This window comes from Delphinus delphis, chromosome 19 (genome assembly GCF_949987515.2).
Source record: "Delphinus delphis chromosome 19, mDelDel1.2, whole genome shotgun sequence".
NCBI lineage: Eukaryota > Metazoa > Chordata > Mammalia > Artiodactyla > Delphinidae > Delphinus > Delphinus delphis.
Genome location: NC_082701.1, coordinates 16,572,217 through 16,591,398, shown reverse-complemented (window position 1 = coordinate 16,591,398; position 19,182 = coordinate 16,572,217). Strand labels below are relative to the sequence as shown.

At 47.4% G+C, this 19,182-nt stretch overlaps 1 protein-coding gene across 3 annotated transcripts in view; it reads right to left on the bottom strand.

The window, feature by feature from the left end:
- Nucleotides 1–3,349: 3,349 nt before the first annotated feature.
- Nucleotides 3,350–19,182, bottom strand: part of KANSL1 (KAT8 regulatory NSL complex subunit 1) — a 169,559-nt gene continuing 153,726 nt past the window's right edge. For 2 of the 3 annotated variants that reach the window (XM_059997145.1, XM_059997144.1), the window contains exons 8-15: nucleotides 12,812–12,994; nucleotides 12,144–12,332; nucleotides 11,660–11,808; nucleotides 7,557–7,678; nucleotides 6,860–6,917; nucleotides 6,527–6,639; nucleotides 5,465–5,717; nucleotides 3,350–5,147 (exon numbers count right to left, since the gene is read on the bottom strand). In XM_059997145.1, coding sequence (XP_059853128.1) covers nucleotides 4,920–5,147; nucleotides 5,465–5,717; nucleotides 6,527–6,639; nucleotides 6,860–6,917; nucleotides 7,557–7,678; nucleotides 11,660–11,808; nucleotides 12,144–12,332; nucleotides 12,812–12,994 — 1,295 coding nt within the window. In that variant the 3' untranslated portion in view covers nucleotides 3,350–4,919. The remainder of the gene's footprint in view (nucleotides 5,148–5,464; nucleotides 5,718–6,526; nucleotides 6,640–6,859; nucleotides 6,918–7,556; nucleotides 7,679–11,659; nucleotides 11,809–12,143; nucleotides 12,333–12,811; nucleotides 12,995–19,182) is intronic. The other variant, XM_059997146.1, reaches the window with a different exon arrangement.

Sequence of the window (19,182 nt, the reverse complement as noted above, 5' to 3'; positions counted from 1 at the left end):
GTGTGACTCTCTTCTGTGGGGCCTCCCAATTTTTGAAAGACTTTCATCAACATCTGGGACCCAGCGGAGACCAGATGCTGACATCTGAGAACCCTCAGCTGCAAAGAAGGCCTGAAGCACAGGAGGAGGACAGAAGCTATGGTACCCCCCACCTTCCCGCACCCGGGGCTCCCTTCTGTCAGGCAGGGGGCAGTGTGTCTTGTGGTGAAGATGGCCCTGGAGAAGCCCCACAGCAGCCTTGAGAGAGGGTCGTACAACTAACTCCTTGCGTCACGAGTGCCAGCTGGGGAAAGGTCTGCAACCCACCCTCCAGCCCGGGGTCCCGCTCCAAGCTCTCCCGCGGGAAGGCTGGCCCAGGCCTCCCCACCCGGGGCCTGATGGCCACAGCAGGGGTTAGGATGCACTGCCTGCCCTGGACTGGCCCCAGGGGCCTGAGCCGCCTGACAAGGGTGACAGGTCAGGAGACAACCATTTCCAAATCCTTGGCCAGAGCCCCTGCTGACCTTGCATGAAACCCATCTCCTGCCATGGGGAAAGGGAAGCAGCCTTTGTAGAAATCTGCTGTTTGAAGAAAATCAGCAACCTCGGCTTGGTTCTGCCACTTCTGATTTGGGTACAGTTAAAGGCAACCGTACGGGGCTGGGTGGTTGGAGTCCAGGGCCAGACGCTTCATCTGCAGCCAGAGGATCACCTGGGCCCCAAACTTCCCGCAGTGCGGCGGCTCTCCTTTGTCCTCTGGGTCCCAGCTGGTCTTGGAAGGGTTCTGAGGAAGAAAGAGGAAACTTGGTGTGAAGATCTGGTAGCTGTTAGAGATGCAGCCCCTCATTACTGCCACCAATTCTGGCTGCATTTCTTGAACCTCTCCCTGCAGTTTCTTCACCCTGCCCTCCAGTACCTTTTTCCGAGGGCCTTACTCAGCGGGCACCTCGTGTTGCGTGGGCTGTCGGGAGCAGCCTAAAGAGCGTGATTTAGGGTCATCAGGTCAGTGCTGGCAGGGAGCCTGCAGAGCGCAACGCTGGCTTGGAACCGTAAAAGAGGACACGGCCCCCAGGGCTGGGCACTCCCCCACCGCCGTTTCTTCCAGGGCCGGTGTCCCTCGGGTGGGCTAGATGGGATACACTATCCGCCTGGTCGCTTCAAGCTCTGCATTCACTTTATCAAAAGTTCCATTTAAACTGACTTCAGTGGTGAAACCGTATCCTGTTGGCAACTGCGTGTTGTGCTCCTGGTGGGGCCGTGGGGGGGAGAGGAACCTGTAGGAGAGTTACCACTGGGCAAAGGGGAGTCTTGGAGAGCAGGAGTCCAACGCCTGGAATTACTTTTCTTCCTGATTTCAACCACGTGTGCTAGAGGTCCCTTGGGATTTCACCTTCTCACCGACAGGTGCCACAGGCTGCCAGCTAGTTCCCATCTCCTTCCCGGCCAGGTGCAGGCAGTGAGGCTTGTGGAGGAATCCGGAGATATGGTTGCTGTGACCTGCTGCCCTTTCGCGGGGTTCCCAAGCCCGCAGTCATGCCTCCCGAACACGCTGGCATCCTTTCCTTTAAGCTGCTGGCACCTCCACGTCACCTTTCCCACCAGCTCCGGACACACAGCCTGTACTCCTAGTAGCTGCTAAGATCTCGTCACCCTTAAATCTCTGTCCTCCAAGGAAAGCAAAGAGGCAGGGATGAGGGCAGACGTGGAGGTCATCAGCTTGTCCTGTCTACAGATCTGTGGCTTCAAGAGACTTCTGGTTTCTCTTCAGCTTTGGAAAGGGTTACCCTGGGCGCTGACCCAGAGTCTCGCCTCCTGACGGACTCAGCCCCGTGAATTTGCAGTGTTGCGCAGGGCAATTTCTGGCACTTGCAAGTCCCATGATTCCTTTGTTAATTTTGAGGGTGGGGGGAGGGACATGAAACCACCTTAGCTTAGCTTCCTGTCTGTGAATGTCCATATGGTGTATTGTGTGTTTTAACAAATGATTTACACTGTTGCTGTAAAAGTGAATTTGGAAAATAAAGTTATTACTCTGATTAAATAAGGTCTCCATGTATGGATTCAAAGGACCAGAAAATGATGTATGATTTGCAGGTCCTTTCCCAGCCTTAGAGAACTTAGCTCAGGAAATGACAATATTGTTAAAACCTGGACATCAGGATTTACCAGCTGGGTCTGGGGCCCTGAAGGTGAAAGAGCTCTCAGACTTGTTCATTTTCAGGTGATTCTCTCGTTCTGGTGCTGGCAAACCATCCTGGTCCAACTCAAAGGGCAATACCCTTGTGGGTGAGCTCACAAGGCTGCACTCAGTTTGTAAGACCCAGCCCACTGTATTCAAAGCTGAGAACACTGGGGTGGCTCTAGGAACCCTTTCTACCCCTGGAAATTAGCCTAGGGGCCTGGGGCTGAGGCAGGACACTAGGCCAGTCAGCTGAATGAATGGCTAGATGCCTTGCAGGATTACAGAGCTGCTTTGCTCTCTCCTTTGAGCCTTATTATAGATTGGAGAGTGTTTGCTAGATCAAGATAGGGATACCAGGTAGCCCTTGGCAATGCTACAAAGGAAAACAGAACAGAACCCATCATATTATTGTTCCTTAATAATTAGGTCAAGGTCATAACACTCAGGCCTTTGATTTTTCATACAGCTTCAAAATACTACTTTTCTCAGCTTTTCCTGATGTGCTTTAGCCACTGCAGGCAGAAGCTTAAGTAGAGCAGGTCTTAACTGCAACTACAGAAGCAGCAACAGGGCAGCCAAAGAGAAATGCTACCTCAGAACTCGTAGGCTTCATAGTCAGGAGAGGCAGCTGCATTGGCTGTGTCAACTTGACTGCTATGAAAAAAAAGGAAAAAAGGAAGTAAAGAGAGTCGCAGGCCTGCCCACTTATTCATCTTGTACAAAGAACACCAAGCATAGCCTTCTCAGAAGAAAGCTGCTGAGAACCAGCTCAGGTTCCATGCAAAGTATATACATGTCTGCAGTGACCTCAACCCCAGAAAAGGTGGATGATGGAAAGTGAAATATCCATTAAAGAGCAACTCAGAATAGATTAAAAAATGCCCCAATGCTGGCCGGCCTCACTAGAAGAAGGAGCATTAAGAGCAGTGGATCAACTACTTACATCCAACAACAAAAAAAAGACGATTTACGAAGACGCCCTTCCTCCTGGCGTCTCTCACCCCCGCCCCGGTGAGAACCACTCTCTCTGGTGACCATCAGAGGACCCTGCCCGGTGCCCAGAAGACAGTGGGGACTTCCCAAGGTTCACAGCCAGTCGGAGGACCCAGAGAACAACTGCTCCTCAGGGAGGCTCCTCAGCCACCACCAGTACCATGTCCTGTAACAAGAAGGGCCTGGCATACAACATTCTGTAACTTTTTTTTTATTATTTTTTTCAATTTTTCCTTCCTTTTTTTTTAAGCACTAGTCTGTGCTTTGCGAACAGAATCAAGACATTAACAAAGATCAGCTTCTCTGAAGAAAAGCATTTCTATAGAACAAAGACAGCTACATGTTTCGCTGCCAATACACAGCTCAAAGCAGGAAAAGAAAATATTTACAAAATACAAGGTTTTTTTTGTTCTTTTTCTTTTTTCTTTTTTTTTTTACAATGCTAAAAGGGTTATTCAGAATTTTCAACCTTATAAATAGAAGAAGCACTTTATGCATAGGGATATGGTGCATTATTGTTTTTAAAGAAACAATGACAAACCCTTTAACTTGCAAACAGAATCAAAAAAAAAAATCACTAATGTTGAAAATTGTGAAAAAACCCCAACCATTAAGCAGTTTGTCTACTATTTTTATACGATTACAAAATGGCAAAAAAAAAAAAAAAAAAAAAAAAAAGTCCTTATTGCCCCCCTTTTTGGTGATGTGATCATAGATGAGACAGGCACAAGGTTAACCCGGGGGGGTGATGGGGAGTGATAGGAACCACAGCTAGGACCAGACAGTGTTCCACAGGCAAGGGAGCTCGAAAGAGGAAGGATCTGACAGACACTGACAGGGAACTGGACGGGGGTGGGGAAATATGACCAAATGACTCAGTGAAAACAGAATTATACAGGAGAGATGGCTGCTCATTTCCAAGACCCCCTAGAGTCTGCAGGGGAGTGGGAAGAGAGATTAAGTAGTCCTAACCCTACCTCCACAGACCAGGTTAGGGGGGGGAAACGTTCCAAGTGGAAGGACTGTGTGCGTGGGCGTGTGAATGGTGTGCGAGAGCAGGTGAGAGGACACGAAGGGGCAGGATGGGGACCTGAACAGCCGCAGCCAGCTTACCTCAGTTAAGAAGTCAGAACAGGGATGACCGAATGCAGAGGAAACCCAGAACAGGTCTCCAAGACCTGGGTGACAAGGGGAAGCCATTCTGTCAGCTGAGAGCTGGGTGAGAACAGCTGGAGTTCAGGCCAAGAGGTTCTGGTGGAGGTGCTCCAGCACAGACGACCAAGGGGACCCAGCCGGGAGGGCCGGAGCTGAGCTAAGCAACAGAAGGGACGGGGTACGAGCCCAGAGCACACTGCTCTCTCCCACCCTAACCTCAGGGGGCAATGCTGAGCTGGAGGTTCCTTTCCCTCTGCCCACCTGGCTGTCCCACCCTGCCCACAGGGGCGCGAGAGGGGTGATCATCCAACATGGCTAAGTCCAGTGATTCAACAGTGCAGAGGATGTGCCAGGACCAGGCCAGCAGGGTCTTATCCTGAACTGTGTGCCAACTGGAGGAAGTGCTCAGGTGTGTGACGATAAACATGGAAACCAAAACATAAACAAAACAAAAATCAAAACAAGAAAGAAATTATCAAAGTAGAATCTAAATTCCTTAAATTCACTAAAAACTGTGAAAATTTTCGGCATATGATGTTTGAATATCAAACGCAGAGTTTTCTGAAGCTTTAATGCCAATAGTGAGTCTGTTTAGATTCTCATATCCCACTCATCTGTGAGTTGGACGCTGAGCTGTGACTGTTGCCGCCAGATGCCGACTCTTGAGGGGAATGATGGGAGGCGAGGTGGGTGCCACCTCTGTCTCCCGGCCAGTCTTGCTGCCTGAGGTGCGCCGAGTGCAGCGGGACGCCCGTTCCTGTGCATCCAGTTGGTCCTCACTCTCTGCCTGGGGACTATACGCCAGGGGGAAGGTTCGCCGCTCCCATGGCTGGACAGACTGCGGGCAGATAAGATGTCTTGGTGAGGACCCAGTCCCAGCCCGCCTCCTTCCCCAGACATGTGGACTGGAGGCCATGACCAGTCTCTCTAGAGTTCCTGGGCTGGCCCAGAGAAAATTATCAGAGTGGGCAACTTTTTAATGATAGCCAGTTCCATGGTACCTTCAGAAAGTCAACTTCAAGTTCAGTCCCCTGTCCCCTTCAAATTGGGGGGGAGGGGAGATCCATAAAATGAAGATACATCTTGAGCAGGTGCTGTCCCCCAACAATCCCATCCGCCACCCCGCTAATCCCACGGAAAGGCAGCGCTCCTCACCTGCTCGTCGAGCCCCAGCTCTGGTGTGGAACAACGGGTGTCTTCACTGGCCAGGTGTCGGAGAGTGTCCCGCGCCACGGGAGTGAGGGGGGCTGAGTGCAGTTCTGGGCTAATGGGGCTCCTGGGGGACTGCCCGTGGGAGAACTCGGACAAAGAGTGGCTACTGCTGACATCAGGGGAGGCGGGTTGAGGGGTGGAGGGGTTGGCACTGCCCAGCTGGGGCGTTGTCCGGCCGTCCGATGACCTGTAAGACCTGTATACCAAGAAGCACGAATCTGAGTGCCTGGGTAATAGGCAATTTCTCATGTGTCTGTGTTTTGGGTTGGGGAGGAGGCATGAAAAAAGCTTCCCGACCAGAGGAGCTGAGGCAGACTGACACCAGCAGTTCTCTCCTAGGAACCACAGACCCCTCACTTTCTTCCACTGCTGTGCACACGGGCAGGCACACAACACGGCATCTAAGAGCTGTGTACGCCTGCCATCCCAGGAAAAGGCCACGGCCGAACAACGCTGGGGGTATCCCTGGCTCAGTGCCCAGTGGATTCACAGGGAAGGGGAATTAGCCCAGACTTTGAAAACTGCAGGCAAAGTAAAAAGCAAAAACAAGAGCCCTAAATATTTCTACTTGAGAATCCTGAGGGCTTCTCACTGTAACACTAAAGGGAGAGAGGGTAGGACAGTTCTTCCAAGTAAAGCAAGACCACAACAATCAAACTCCACTGTTCAAAGGAGGTTAACTTGTGGCGAGGCCTCCAAAGCTCCTCTAATCCAGTCACCACAACCCTAACCAGCCTCCCAAATGCCATGACAGCCTCCTCCTGGACCCCGGGAGACCACGGAGCTCGTCAGAACTGGACAGTCACCGCTCAGCAAGGTCCAGCATTTGACTGCTTACACCCTCATTAGTCCCAACAAACACCACAGAACGTCTGCATTCTCAGCCATCGACAGGGAATGAATATGAAGAACAACTAAGTGGCAACTCCATGGACACAGCCAGGGTCCCAACTCCCCGTTGACCCCCCCTGCACAGGCCCTGGAGGCCTGTGCCTGCTCCATCACCTGCTGCCCCGCCGCTGAGGTGGCACACTCGTGGTCCACAGCCACCGAGCCCTCTCCATCTCCTCACATTTGGCATGCAGGGCGGCGAAGGCTGCGTCAGACAGGTCCTCTATCTGCAAAAGAGCATCTTCATCGATCCCCCCTTTCCTCCAGGAAGTCAAGTTTCAGTGCGTAGACCAATTCTAGAAGCAGCCCCACCCCACACTAGGCTCTTCCTGGTCAGGACAGGAATACAATGAGCTTGCACTTGACACCCACAGGTCTTGAGGCATCTGCAGTGTGTGCACCCACGAGTTCATGTGTTCTTCTAAGAGCGAACGCCCATGCCATTACCTCCTCATTCTCCTCGTCAGGACTCCCCTTCAGAGACCGAAGATCAACCTCCCGCCAGCTGCAAAACCAGGAAGGAACAATTGTGAGACGGCAGGCAGTCTGGGCAGGATAAGTACATCCGTGCAGGAACGAGAGCTCTCCACCTGCAAGTGACACTGCTCTCTGCTGGGCCTGCTTAGCCCTGGGGCCTCTCTAAGAGGTCCCACACTCAAATGCGCACAAGGGGCAGAAAGAGGGGAAGCAGGCTGAGGGTGGGACTAGAGCTGGTAGATGGACAAACTCAAGCAAAAGAACCTGTTTAGAGGGGACCAGCAGTACCCAGCAGCAGCTGATTGCTGCCACACGGGAGTGCACATACAGGGTTGCCCAATCTTTTGATGTGTCAACAAAAGCTGGAAATAAACATTCATATGTGAAATCCTGCTTTGATGCTAACAACAAATTCAGTATTTTAAAACATATTTGTATGCATCAAACAAAACATGGCTATAGCCAGTTTGTGGCCTGTGGTCTGGTTGGTGCTCATATAATGGAAGAAAATTATGTAAAGAAATAATTTCACTCTGATCAGGTAGACCTTCTCTTAAAGAGAAGACAACAGCCAAGGCTAGGCCCCAAAGCTCAGTGACCAGAGGAGAGGGAAAAGGGCAACGACAGCAAGACCAGCAAGAAGAGCGCATCACCCAGGGCCTCTTACCTGGGAGTAAGGATCTCCTTGTACTGTAGCTTCTCTACACGGGTGGTTGCAGCGACTGACATTGGGATGACAATGTTGTTAATATCGAAGGAGCTCTCTCCCCTTCTCCTCCTTACTGGCTGCTGTAAGACAAAGGCAAGTTTAAGAGGGAGGAACAATTCTACGTACCTCAAATTATACATCTGAGATTTAAAACAGGATCAGCAATAACCAGGAATCTGGGTCTTTGGGTAGGGCCCAGGCAGGGATGGCAGAGCTGCTTGCACCTAGGAGACAGTCCCCCAACAGCAAAGCGCACAGGGGAAATACTAAGCGGTCCTGAGGAGTATCTTCCGTCCACAAGTCTCACTTGCACCCTCTTTCTTCATGGGCTCACGTGAAAAGAGACTTCTGTTGAAGCTTACAGGGGTGGGTATCCCGGGGCCTTGAGTCAATTGCCACGGTTTCTACTCCTCTACGCACAGCCTTATTAACAACCCCAACTAAATCTTCCTTTCTGCTTCCCCTTTTATCTCTGTCTATGACACAGACCCATGGGGGATCCTAAAAGCAATGCTTCAGCCTGGTGGTGATTCTTCGGGTTAAAAAGATGAATTCCCCTACCCTGAAAGATGCCCAAAGGACAGGCCCAGCTCAATGGATCATCTAACCTTGGTTGTCATGGAAGCACCTCCTTCTCGTAGATCTGAACTCTTCAGCTAAATCTGTACCAACCATCTGCTCAGCCCTTATGTGATTTCCCCTTCTGGCTATTATTCTGAGGGAAAGAGCTAAGAGCGTTCTAGCTATATCAACAGAGACGAGTGGAGGGAAGCCTTGGCTGTACAGCTCACACTCCTGGAGAAAGGAAATTCACTCCTATAGGAAGTTAAGATCAAACCCTTGGGAAAGAAGACTAACAAGGATCCAATATCAGAGGCGGCGGCGGGTATCTGCAGCAAGCGGGAGATCGACGGAGGAATAAAGCAGGGAGCCAAAGGGCATGGCTTCTTAGATGGAGGGGCATGTCCACGAGCTGCCTGTGCCCAGAGAGCAAACACCCTGCCCTGAAACAGAGAGACCGGCGATTGAGCCGTGAGAGCCCAGAGTGAAACAGTGGGATGACAAACATGCTGCCATGGTGACAATACAGCTGCAGACAACTAAGAGGCTACATTCAAACCCAAACCACCAAGTGTGGCCAGCCCAGAGTGAAGGAAGATGGGGAAGAGGTTGTTCCCTACAGCTGACCTCTCTACTCTCTGTTCCCAGAGGGGGATCTATGACTGATTCATCGTATCATTTCAGGACCTTCTCAGAAAATGTTGAAAGGCAATGTTTCCTGGGCCAGGATTTTAGCTGCTGTCACCTACGATTTCAGGTTATTACAATGTCTTTTTCATCCCAGTCTTCTCCTCTGTCTAAGAATAGACTGTCACTGACTTCACAAATTTAGGGTAACTGGTTAACCAAAATGGCTGAAGAGACTTTTGCAAGTCTTGCCTGGCTGAGGATTAGTGACCTCACACCCAAAGGCTTCTGCCACATCTCTGCTGAACTTACACACCCCACTACAAGAAGTGTACCTTAAGAAAGCCTCAAGAGATAGCTTTCCCTATATCTTGGTCAAGAATGAATGTGAGGGCTTCCCTGGTGGCGCAGTGGTTGAGTGTCCGCCTGCCGATGCAGGGGACGCGGGTTCGTGTCCCGGTCCGGGAAGATCCCACATGCCGCGGAGCGGCTGGGCCCGTGAGCCATGGCCGCTTAGCCTGCACGTCCGGAGCCTGTGCTCCGCAACGGGAGAGGCCACGACAGTGAGAGGCCCGCGTACGACAAAAAAAAAAAAAAAAAGAATGAATGTGAAACTGCTGGCAGAAACAGGAATGTACTTTCCCTGAACCTCCTTGGGCCTGCTGTTAGTGTCTTCAAGGCAAAGGGACAGGAGCGGGTTGTGGGGTTCAGCAGGCTCCAGCTCCCACCCTACATTTAGATTTCCCAATTCCATGAGGCACTCATTTGATCTAACTTAACTACTTTCTCCTGTTTGGAACGAGGTGGAGGGCAGGTGATGGGAATGGAAAGTGGTTCCCACACCTGGCTGCACATCAGACATACGATGAGGAGTATATTTGAAAAAGAAGAAACAGGTTCAGGGCCCCCTCTCTTCTAACTACCAAATCAGAATATCCAGGGCTTCCAAGAAAGAAAAGAAAAAAGGCCATGGAGGCGATTCTGGTGCGTCTATCAGCTCTTGTGGCTTTCTGTGGGAGCACTACCACATACACCCCATCCCTCTCCTCCCCCACCATTTCTCCAGTGTCTTGTAGCTTCTCTACCTTATTTTAACTACCTGGCCTATCACTCTTCTTGCTATTATATAAATCCAGATTCTCTGAAAAAATCTGGCAGCAAGAGCCTTAAGGGTCAGCACAGTGCTATATACAAAATTTGTACTCATTAGACAATAAGTAAAAATTTCAAGTGATCCAGGCCTAAGTTTACACTCTCCAGGCACAAGAGGGCGGCAGGTGAAAAAATACTGACGTCTCACCAAGTCTCAGAGAAGACTTCTATTAGAATTCGCCTCTTTAAAATAGTTTGGTTTTTCTGAGACCCCCTACTAATGGACAACTGAGTTAGTGATAGATACTACACCACCTATGGAAATCTGTGGGTGGGGAGGGGAGGAACAAGGAGGTCATTTGGAAAAGACTCTGATTTTTTTTTTTTTTTTCGGTACGCAGGCCTCTCACTGTTGTGGCCTCTCCCGTTGCGGAGCACAGGCTCCAGACACGCAGGCTCAGCAGCCATGGCTCATGAGCCTAGCTGCTCCGCGGCATGTGGGACCTTCCCGTACTGGGGCACGAACCCGTGTCCCCTGCATCGGCAGGCGGATGCTCAACCACTGCGCTACCAGGGAAGCCCAAGACTCTGATTTTTAAGTAAAGACAGACAATGTGAAGAATTCCTACCTGATCACAGCTCAGTGAGCACATTTTGTGGGCTTAGAAGTTTCTTGATATAAGCTCTGAAGGGGCTTCAAAGCACCTGTATAAGTCACCTCTGTAATGCCCCAACCTAGGCTCACTTTGTGCAGCGTGATGGTAAGAGAACTGGCTCTGCAGTCAGACTGCCTGGGTCTGAATCACAATTACACCCTCACAAGTCACCTCACTTTATGCAGCTTACTTAACCTTGGAAAGACTCAGTTTCCCTGCCAACAAAACGGGAATCTTTTATACCACCTACGCCTCAAAGGGCATTCATTAAAGGATTGAATGAGGTAACACACATAATGCACTCAGCGCTGACACAACAAACATTACAGTTGTATTGTTTTATTTTTTACCATCTCCATTATTATTATCATTACTATATAAAGGACCCTTTTAGTGGGCACAAAGCAGCTACAGGTATATGTGTTCAAGGAGGCACACACTGAGTAATTAAAACACTAGAATGATATTAATGTCTGGAATGGCCATGCAAACAGCTTTCGGGGTGGAGTGTGGTACCGCAAAAGCGGATCAGGGGCCAAAGAGCCTGCCGTTATGAGCATACTACATGTCAGTACTGCCAGCGTGGCCTGCTGGATCTGTAATTCTGCTCTGTACACGTAAAAAACATGGGCTCTATGTCCCGCTTCCCTTGCAAGCACCCTAACACACCCAGTGTTTATTCTCAGCACTCCAGCTCCACTCCCCAGGAGAGTAAAAACAAGGAAATCAAACGTCTCCAATGCCCACAGGCATCTCTCTTTTATCCCTCCTCTCATGTTTACTTAGCCCAACAGAGTTAGAGTCATGATACTGTTGAGTTCTGTGTGAAACTTAGTCCCACGCATCCTGAATAGTCATAGATCACCCAAGAGTTTGTCTCTGCATCAAGCTTTCTATGGCTGGCTCAGCTCAGATCCATGTCTACTGTGAAAAACAACTCAAGGAAAACAATGTAACGGAGGATCAAATAGCACCACTTTGACTTGAAAAAGACAAATACGCCAAGATGAGTCGAGTCCCCATAACTGCCCTGGCCCTTACAACCCTCTCTCTACACTGTCCTCCAGACCCACTGGAACGAGCTGTCACTGCAGAGGGGCTGTCCAACTCCACGCAGGTACTTACAGACGTGCTGGCTGTAACCTGTGGACTAGAGCTGGTGGGTGCAGAGGTGTCTGATGACGCGGAGAGCTGTCGCACCAAGGGACTGTGTGGTGGGTGGTGGGTGGCCGCCAAGTAGCTCGAACTGCTCAGGTCCGTGTGATGCTTCAACACTGCAGAAGTCAACAGAAAAGAGGAAGACGTGGCTACCTCAACCTGCTCTACTTCCAGCACAAGCCAGGAATGCCAGCAATATGCAGTAAAGGCAAAAATGCTTTCTAAGCCTAAAGGATAAAAAGATGAAGCAAACTGGTTGACGGGAGGTAGGGATGGAGCAGAGGTTGCTACAGAGTAAGAAGTGACCTACACTTAGAAGCAGTAGGGCCCCTCTACTCTGCCTTCCTAGAAAGTGAAGGACAAAGCTAAGGGCAATTATAAGAAGCCCAGGCTGCCCCAGAAAGCCCTGAGCAGGTGCAAACGAAGGCAGAGGTGCCGGGCCTGGCCCTACCTTCACTTCTCTCGGATGAATGGTCTCGCAATCTCATTTTGCTGTGGTTTGGGTCATGCACGGGTGGCGGCGGGTTGAGCGAGCGCTCTGCTTTGGGCGCTGTCACTCGCTCCACCATAGGCACGGCCCCCACATCGTCTAAGTGCTGCCTGTGGGTCCTGTCAGGCCGGGTTTGGTGATGGGACAGCTCTGAAGAGGGGAACAGAAAAAGAGCTGTGAAACACCTCCTCTCAATCTTTTCTTATTTGAGTTCCGAGCTCTTGAGTTCTCTCTAGGTCAGTGATAGACACCCAGCGCAGCAGGACAGTCCTCTGGGACTGACGCTTCTGGCAAATAACACACTGGCCAAAACAGGCCAGGAAGCCCACAGGGCTCTCAACCAGAAAAAAGTGACACCAGACTACAGAAGACAGCCTGCCCACAGATGGACCCAATGCCATGGAACAGGTGGCTGTTCACTGAGCCCCAAGATACATGGTGTCTGGAATAGCTTTCACAGTCCATCCGAGAGCATCTAAGACAAGTAGGAAAAGACGACTGTGAGCTGAATTTACATCAGTCAACTGCTTCTCCCAACCCCGACACAGTGGCATAGCCATACCAGTAACCTAAGAACATAAAAGGAATAGGAAAGTAATTGGAGGACTCTCTGGACCCCTGAAACTTACTGGCTGTTGTCAGGAAGGAGTTGACCAACTTGTGCCTGTCTTTACGAGTTGGATCAGGGAGACTGCCTGGCATGGGTGCTCTGTGCTTAAGTGAAAACTTTTTTGGAGGTTTGATTTTGTCAAAAGGTTTGTTCTGCCATTGAGATTTCAGCATGCTCTGGAAGTGCAGGCTTGTGGGAACATCTGCAAGAAACACAAAACACTGCGGTTTTAGTCCAGACACCTGGGCTCTGGGCTCTTCTCTCACAAAGTGAGGCGTGTTCACAGCAACTCTAGGTCACCGGTGAGCAAGACCCACACTGCACCCTTCTTTTATTTACCCAGTGGCAGGATGACCCAAGCAGGGCAAGCACTGTCAAGTGGAAGATCTGTTTATTGGAACTTTACTGAAGGTCATTCTTTTATTCACAGACAAGTCACTATTGCCTTTTATTTGCAAGTTCCAAACAAAAAAAATCTAAAACACCTTTTGTTAGATTGATGAACTTTTCTTTGTTCCTGTGTTCCACCAAGTCTGTTAATTTTACTGGTTTGAAAGATTGATAAACATCCTGTTCTTATTCTTGTAGAAACTGAAATATTTCGACCTACTTCTTTCTATCAACATAAAGTTAATCAGGATATATTCATTCAACAACTACTTACCGTCTATTATTTTATCAGACACTGTACTGGGTACTACATCTTCCCCTAAATAAGAACTATACTATTCTCCCCGCTCCTTCCTCCAGACCCTCACCACCTCCCACCTGGGGATTACCTAGGTTTTTAAGTGGATTAGTTAATATTCAATATCGTAAATTAATCTTTTAGACTTAATTATAATTTTTTAACCTTCTTTGGGGGTTCACCACTGTTTCTTGCATCTTTCCATTTTGTTAGTTTCCTCTTTTATTTTCCTAAGAATGTGGCCTTGAGTAATTTCTTTAGAAATAGTATTTCTAGATTAAAACCAGTTTTCTCTCAGACTTTAAAGCTATTACTACAGTGTCACCAATAAGATGGAATCTGACTCATTCACTTGTAGGTGCTCTGTTTCTTCCTTTAAACTTTTTTTTGGGGGAAAAAAGCTTGTTGTGGTACTCTATAGGTCAATTTGGGGAGAACTCTAATACTGAGTCTTTTCAATCAGTGAACGTGGTACACCTCTCCATTTATTTAGGATTTCTTTAATTTTCTCTCATCAGTGTTAGGTAGTTTTTATTGTACAATTCTTTAAAAAAAAAAGTTATTTATTATTAATTAATTTATTTAGCTAGCTGCACCAGGTCTCTTAGTTGCAGCACGCGGGATCCAGTTCCCTGACCGAGGATCAAACCTGAGCCCCTGCATTGGGAGTGTGGAGTCTTAACCACTAGACCACCAAGGAAGTCCCCATTGTACAGTTCTTATACATATTTTGTTAATTTGATATTTTTGATGACATTATACATGATAGCACTTTTAAAAATTTCAATTTATAATTGTTTACTGCTAGTATGTAGAAATACAGTAATTTTTAATATAGTGACCTATATCCTGTGATCTTGCTAAATCCATTATGAAGTTTTTGTTTGTTGTTGTGTTGTCCCTAGAATTTTCTACATACACAAGTATGTCACTTACAAAAAGCTGTTTTACTTTCTAATTTGTATGCCTTTTATTTCTATTTCTTGTCCTATTATTCTGGGTAGAACCTCTAGTGGCAATCTGAAACTTACATTTTTCCTTTTTATAGTCTCATTCTGAAACTTCACCACCATGGATATAGGTGTGGGTCTTTTTTCAGGGTTCTGAAAAACTTTCCATGGTCCTTTTTAATCTGAAGACCAGAACATCTCTCTTTAGCTCCCAGTTCCTCCTGGGAATCATTAACTACCTGGGACATAGTCAAAGTCCAAGCCCCTGGGACTTCCCTGGTGGCACAGTGGTTAAGAATCCGCCTGCCAATGCAAGCGGCGTGGATTCGAGCCCTGGTCCGGGAAGATCTCACATGCCATGGAGCAACTAAGCCCGTGTGCCACAACTACTGAGCCCACATGCCACAACTACTGAAGCCCACATGTCTAGAGCCCGTGCTCTGCAACAAGAGAAGCCACCACAATTAGAAACACTTGCACCACAACAAAGAGCAGCCCCTGCTCGCTGCAACTAGAGGAAGCCCAGGCACAGCAACGAAGACCCAATGCAGCCAAAACTAACATAAATAAAACAAATTTAAAAAAAAAAAAAGGTCCCAGCCCCTGAGTTCATACCCGCTGCTGTAGCAAAGAATGAAACACCACCGCTTTATGGAAAAGGGGAAAAAATCCAACCTAGCTATATTCCAAAACAAGTCCAAACTTATCACCCAGGCAAATGCCCAGGTCCCATCCGTAGTTCTGTGTCCTTTTTCACTGTGGGCAAAGAATCTTCCCCTACCAGCTCCTACCCCATAGAAGTTTACTCAAAAGCATGTGCTTTGGGCTCCCCTCTTTTCTAGTTTTATTTCTTCACAGTTTTCCTGTTTGTTTTCCAGCTTTCAAAAATCACTCCAAACTCTATTCACCAATGGCATGCCTTCTTTTTTTCAGAATTGTTAGAGGTTTATTTAGTGTATTTTCTAAACATTATTGGGGTTTTGGTGCCCAGGGAGGATAGCTTAATCTGATGTGCTTAATCTGAGCTAGGAATGGGGGGCAAAGAAAAGGGGAATAAATGAACATTTACTAAACCCATTATACTGTGGCTGGCACTTAATCTTCGTAACAATTCCATGATGTAAACATTACTATGCTCCCTTTAAAGCGAAAAAACAGATCCAGAAAGGTGAATTAACTGTCAAGGTTACACAGTTTAGTAAGTAACAAGCAACATTCAAACTCAGGTCTGTAAAATCCTAAAACCTATACTCTTAGCCACTACACCATGAAATTATTCTTTGGCCCAGAGAATGGAGCAGTTTAATCCTGGGGTGAAATCTGATATTTCTCAAATTATTCCCAAGGAACTGGAGAGTACAGGATATTTTTCAAAAGAGTTCTGCAGTGTAAAAAAGAAACTCCTTCCTATAGCATAGACCATGTATTTCATGACACTTCAAAGAACAAGATACATCTCTGGGAACAGTGCTATCTCCTGAAATTTTTTCCCATAATCATTCTTTCTTTTCTACACTTAAAAACAAATTCACCTATCCCAAACCTTAACACAAATATATCAGCTTTCAGCCAGGCCAACGATATCAGAGCTCATTGTACTCCCAGTCCTTAGATCCCACCCAAGGCCCTCAATAAAATGGTTTGATTTTCCCACCCCCCAAAGGTCAAATGTTAAAAAAAAAAAAAGATTTCCCAACTAAGAATTAAGTTTAGAGGTATTAGTGGTAAAAATTCCTTGCTCTAACTCAGAGTGGTTGGGGAAAAGTATATAGGAAATAAAGCATCGTCTAGAGGAATTCTGAAAGCTGGGCTGAGCTTGAAGGTATAAAGAAGGCTCAAGAAGTGGTAGAGCACCTCCTCTATATCCCAGGATACCCCTTGGTCAGCAGGAGAGTTATTCCCCCTTGGCAAAGGTTGGTTTTTTTTTTTTTTTTTTTTGCCATGCCACGCAGCATGCAGAATCTTCCCTGAGCAGGGATCGATCCCCTGCATTGGGAGTATGGAGTCTTAACTACTGGACTGCCAAGGAAGCCTGCAAAGGCTGTTTAATGGGACTACAAAAGCATAGTAGTTTCACTGTCTTTTCCTTTTATTTTCCACAGTCACTGTGCTCCCAAACCTGAAAATTAAGCCAGGGAGAAAAGGAAATAGGATATGGTTATGGTGGAAATTAGTAGTCCTAGACACGGGTCCTCGTCCCATCACTGAGTAGGAGAAAACAAGAACAAACCACTTAGCTGGGCTTTAGCTTCTTCATCTGTAAAATGAGGCAGCAAGACTTGATCAGAGCTGGTAACATCCTAGCACACATGCTCTAGCTCTCTCCTCTTCTGTCTGCTGCAGGCACAGGCTACTCGCAACATTCTTTCTGTTGTACCCCAAGACCTTAGACCCATCTCAAATAATTAACTAGTTAATTAAATCCATACAGACAACATCAATCAATTCGAGTTAAGCACGAGAGAAAAGACATTTATATGTTATTGCTAGACCAGATGACTACTGATCTCTCAACTCTAACATGTTAAATCAATGAGTCTTCAACTAAAACTCCACTCTTAATCCCCTCCCCTCACTTAAATGCTCTGAAGCGGAAGCTGGCACAGTGTAGACCACTACTGCCTCATGCTCTGGAGCTGAGGTACTAAGCAGAACCAAGAGCAATTTCCCCTATAAGCCCATTGAGTAAGCAGTTAGGGATAATAACAAACTGTTTAAGGGACTCAGGCTGCTAGAAGTTTGCTGTGTTTTAACTGCTTTTATATGAGTAAAGAGAAACTCAAGTTAAACCCCCCAGTCAGTGAACAAAAATGATCTCTTAGGAATTGCTGGTCTGAGTTCCTGTTCTGAGTAATAACACCTGGGATCTACAGAGCTACAACTCTGAAACAGATTGGATATAGAGGACCTGAAAGTAAGCAAAGAGTTGTAAAAATGGAAGAGAACACAGTAGGGACCCATTCAGCTAGAGGACTCCACACACTGCATGCCTGCATAGGTAATGGCTATTAAAGTATATTATCAAACAGGAAGGTGCAGATCCTTGAAATGCAGATCAATGACAGAAAACATCATCTTAGGTTACTATTTCCTCAAACAAAATGAAAAGACTTTAACTTCAGGCCCACCAGGGTCTGACACTCCAAGATTAACCTGTTTTACTCATTACTTTCCACCATTTTCTCAAGAACACTTTCTTGTGGTGTTTTGTAATGCTCACTTCCTCCTCCTGCTGGTAAGGTGCAGTGGCCTCATGTATACAGCTAATTGTCTTGGCAAGCTCTCTCAAAAGAGCATTGATCTTCACAGCCAGCAGGTGGTGCTCTTATTAAGCACAAACCTAAATCTAAACATTCTTTTCCCCAAGGTTATATACATCCTCTACATTTCAAGCTAAGGATTAACTGGCTTGATTAAGTGAGGTAATAAGGAAACAAGCTCCTCTTTCTGGAGTACTAAAGGGTTATCACACCCTAATGTCTCCACCTTCCAGTCAGGCAGCAGTTCCTCAAATTAATGGTAGCGGCTGAGGTGTGGCAAGATGGAAGATAGAACTCTAAGATTAAGAGCTGCAGTTGGTTCCCATCCTCACAAAGTACACAAACTGGTTAGGAAACATTAGTAAAACTCTACACGAAAATGAAAAGTTGGAAGTCCCGCCGTCTTTAAATACAGTCTAGAGAAGAGGCTGCAAAGGGGTGGCGCAGAAGTCAGGTGTGGAGCACGTCTGACCCACACAGGGTGCTGGCTGCTAGTCTTCACCATTACTCACTATTCTACACAGAGATATTTGGGGCATCTCAATACTTTAGGAGGTGCTATTCCCATCTTTGTGGCCCTGGGAATCTTCCAGTTTACAAATAGATAGCATTCTGAATGTGGCAGTTGTCTGGATCAAGTCAAAATTACCCCGATAGTCACAATATTAGATACACTAATTAGGTCCCCGAATCAATCCACAGAAAGTCTAATTTATCCATAGGCAGATATGTTAATCATTAAAGTAGAGTTTAATGACCAACTCGCTTGTCCAAACCCCAATGTCATGGTTGGGGGGGGGGGGGGGGGGGGGGGGGGGGTGTGTGTGTGTGTGTGTGTGTGTGTGTGTGTGTGTGTGTGTGTGTGTGTGTGTGTGTGTGTGTGTGTGTGTGTGTGTGTGTGTGTGTGTGTGTGTGTGTGTGTGTGTGTGTGTGTGTGTGTGTGTGTGTGTGTGTGTGTGTGTGTGTGTGTGTGTGTGTGTGTCAGAGAGAGGGGAGAGAAGGGGGAAAGGCAGGAGGGGGAAAAAGTGGTGGGGGAGACAGGACAGACACAGAGAAACGGCAGGCAGGAAAATGAAGACCACAGAGACCATAGAAAGGGGTCTTCTTCCTTTCCCCCTCATTTGCTACCTATAGTTGCTTGGAATGGAATGGAGTGGGGAAGTGTAAGGGCAGCAGTCAGATTTATAGATACGATGCAGTCAGAAGAACAGAAAGTGTTAATAGGGAATGGGTACCTCCTAGTAGAGATGCTGAATGATGGAACAGGAGACGCCAGGCAAGTGTTTCGGGCATATCTGATCAGGGGATGGGAGACAGAATTCACAACTATACATGGTAATACTGCTGACAAAGGAATGATCAACATATTTATCAACTGATATTCAATGAGTATGGAAGAGACCTTATCAGAATCGGATATAACCATAGGCTTCAGCCTTCTTTATTCAAATATAAGACCATACAATTCAATATTGTAATCCTGAGAGAGTAA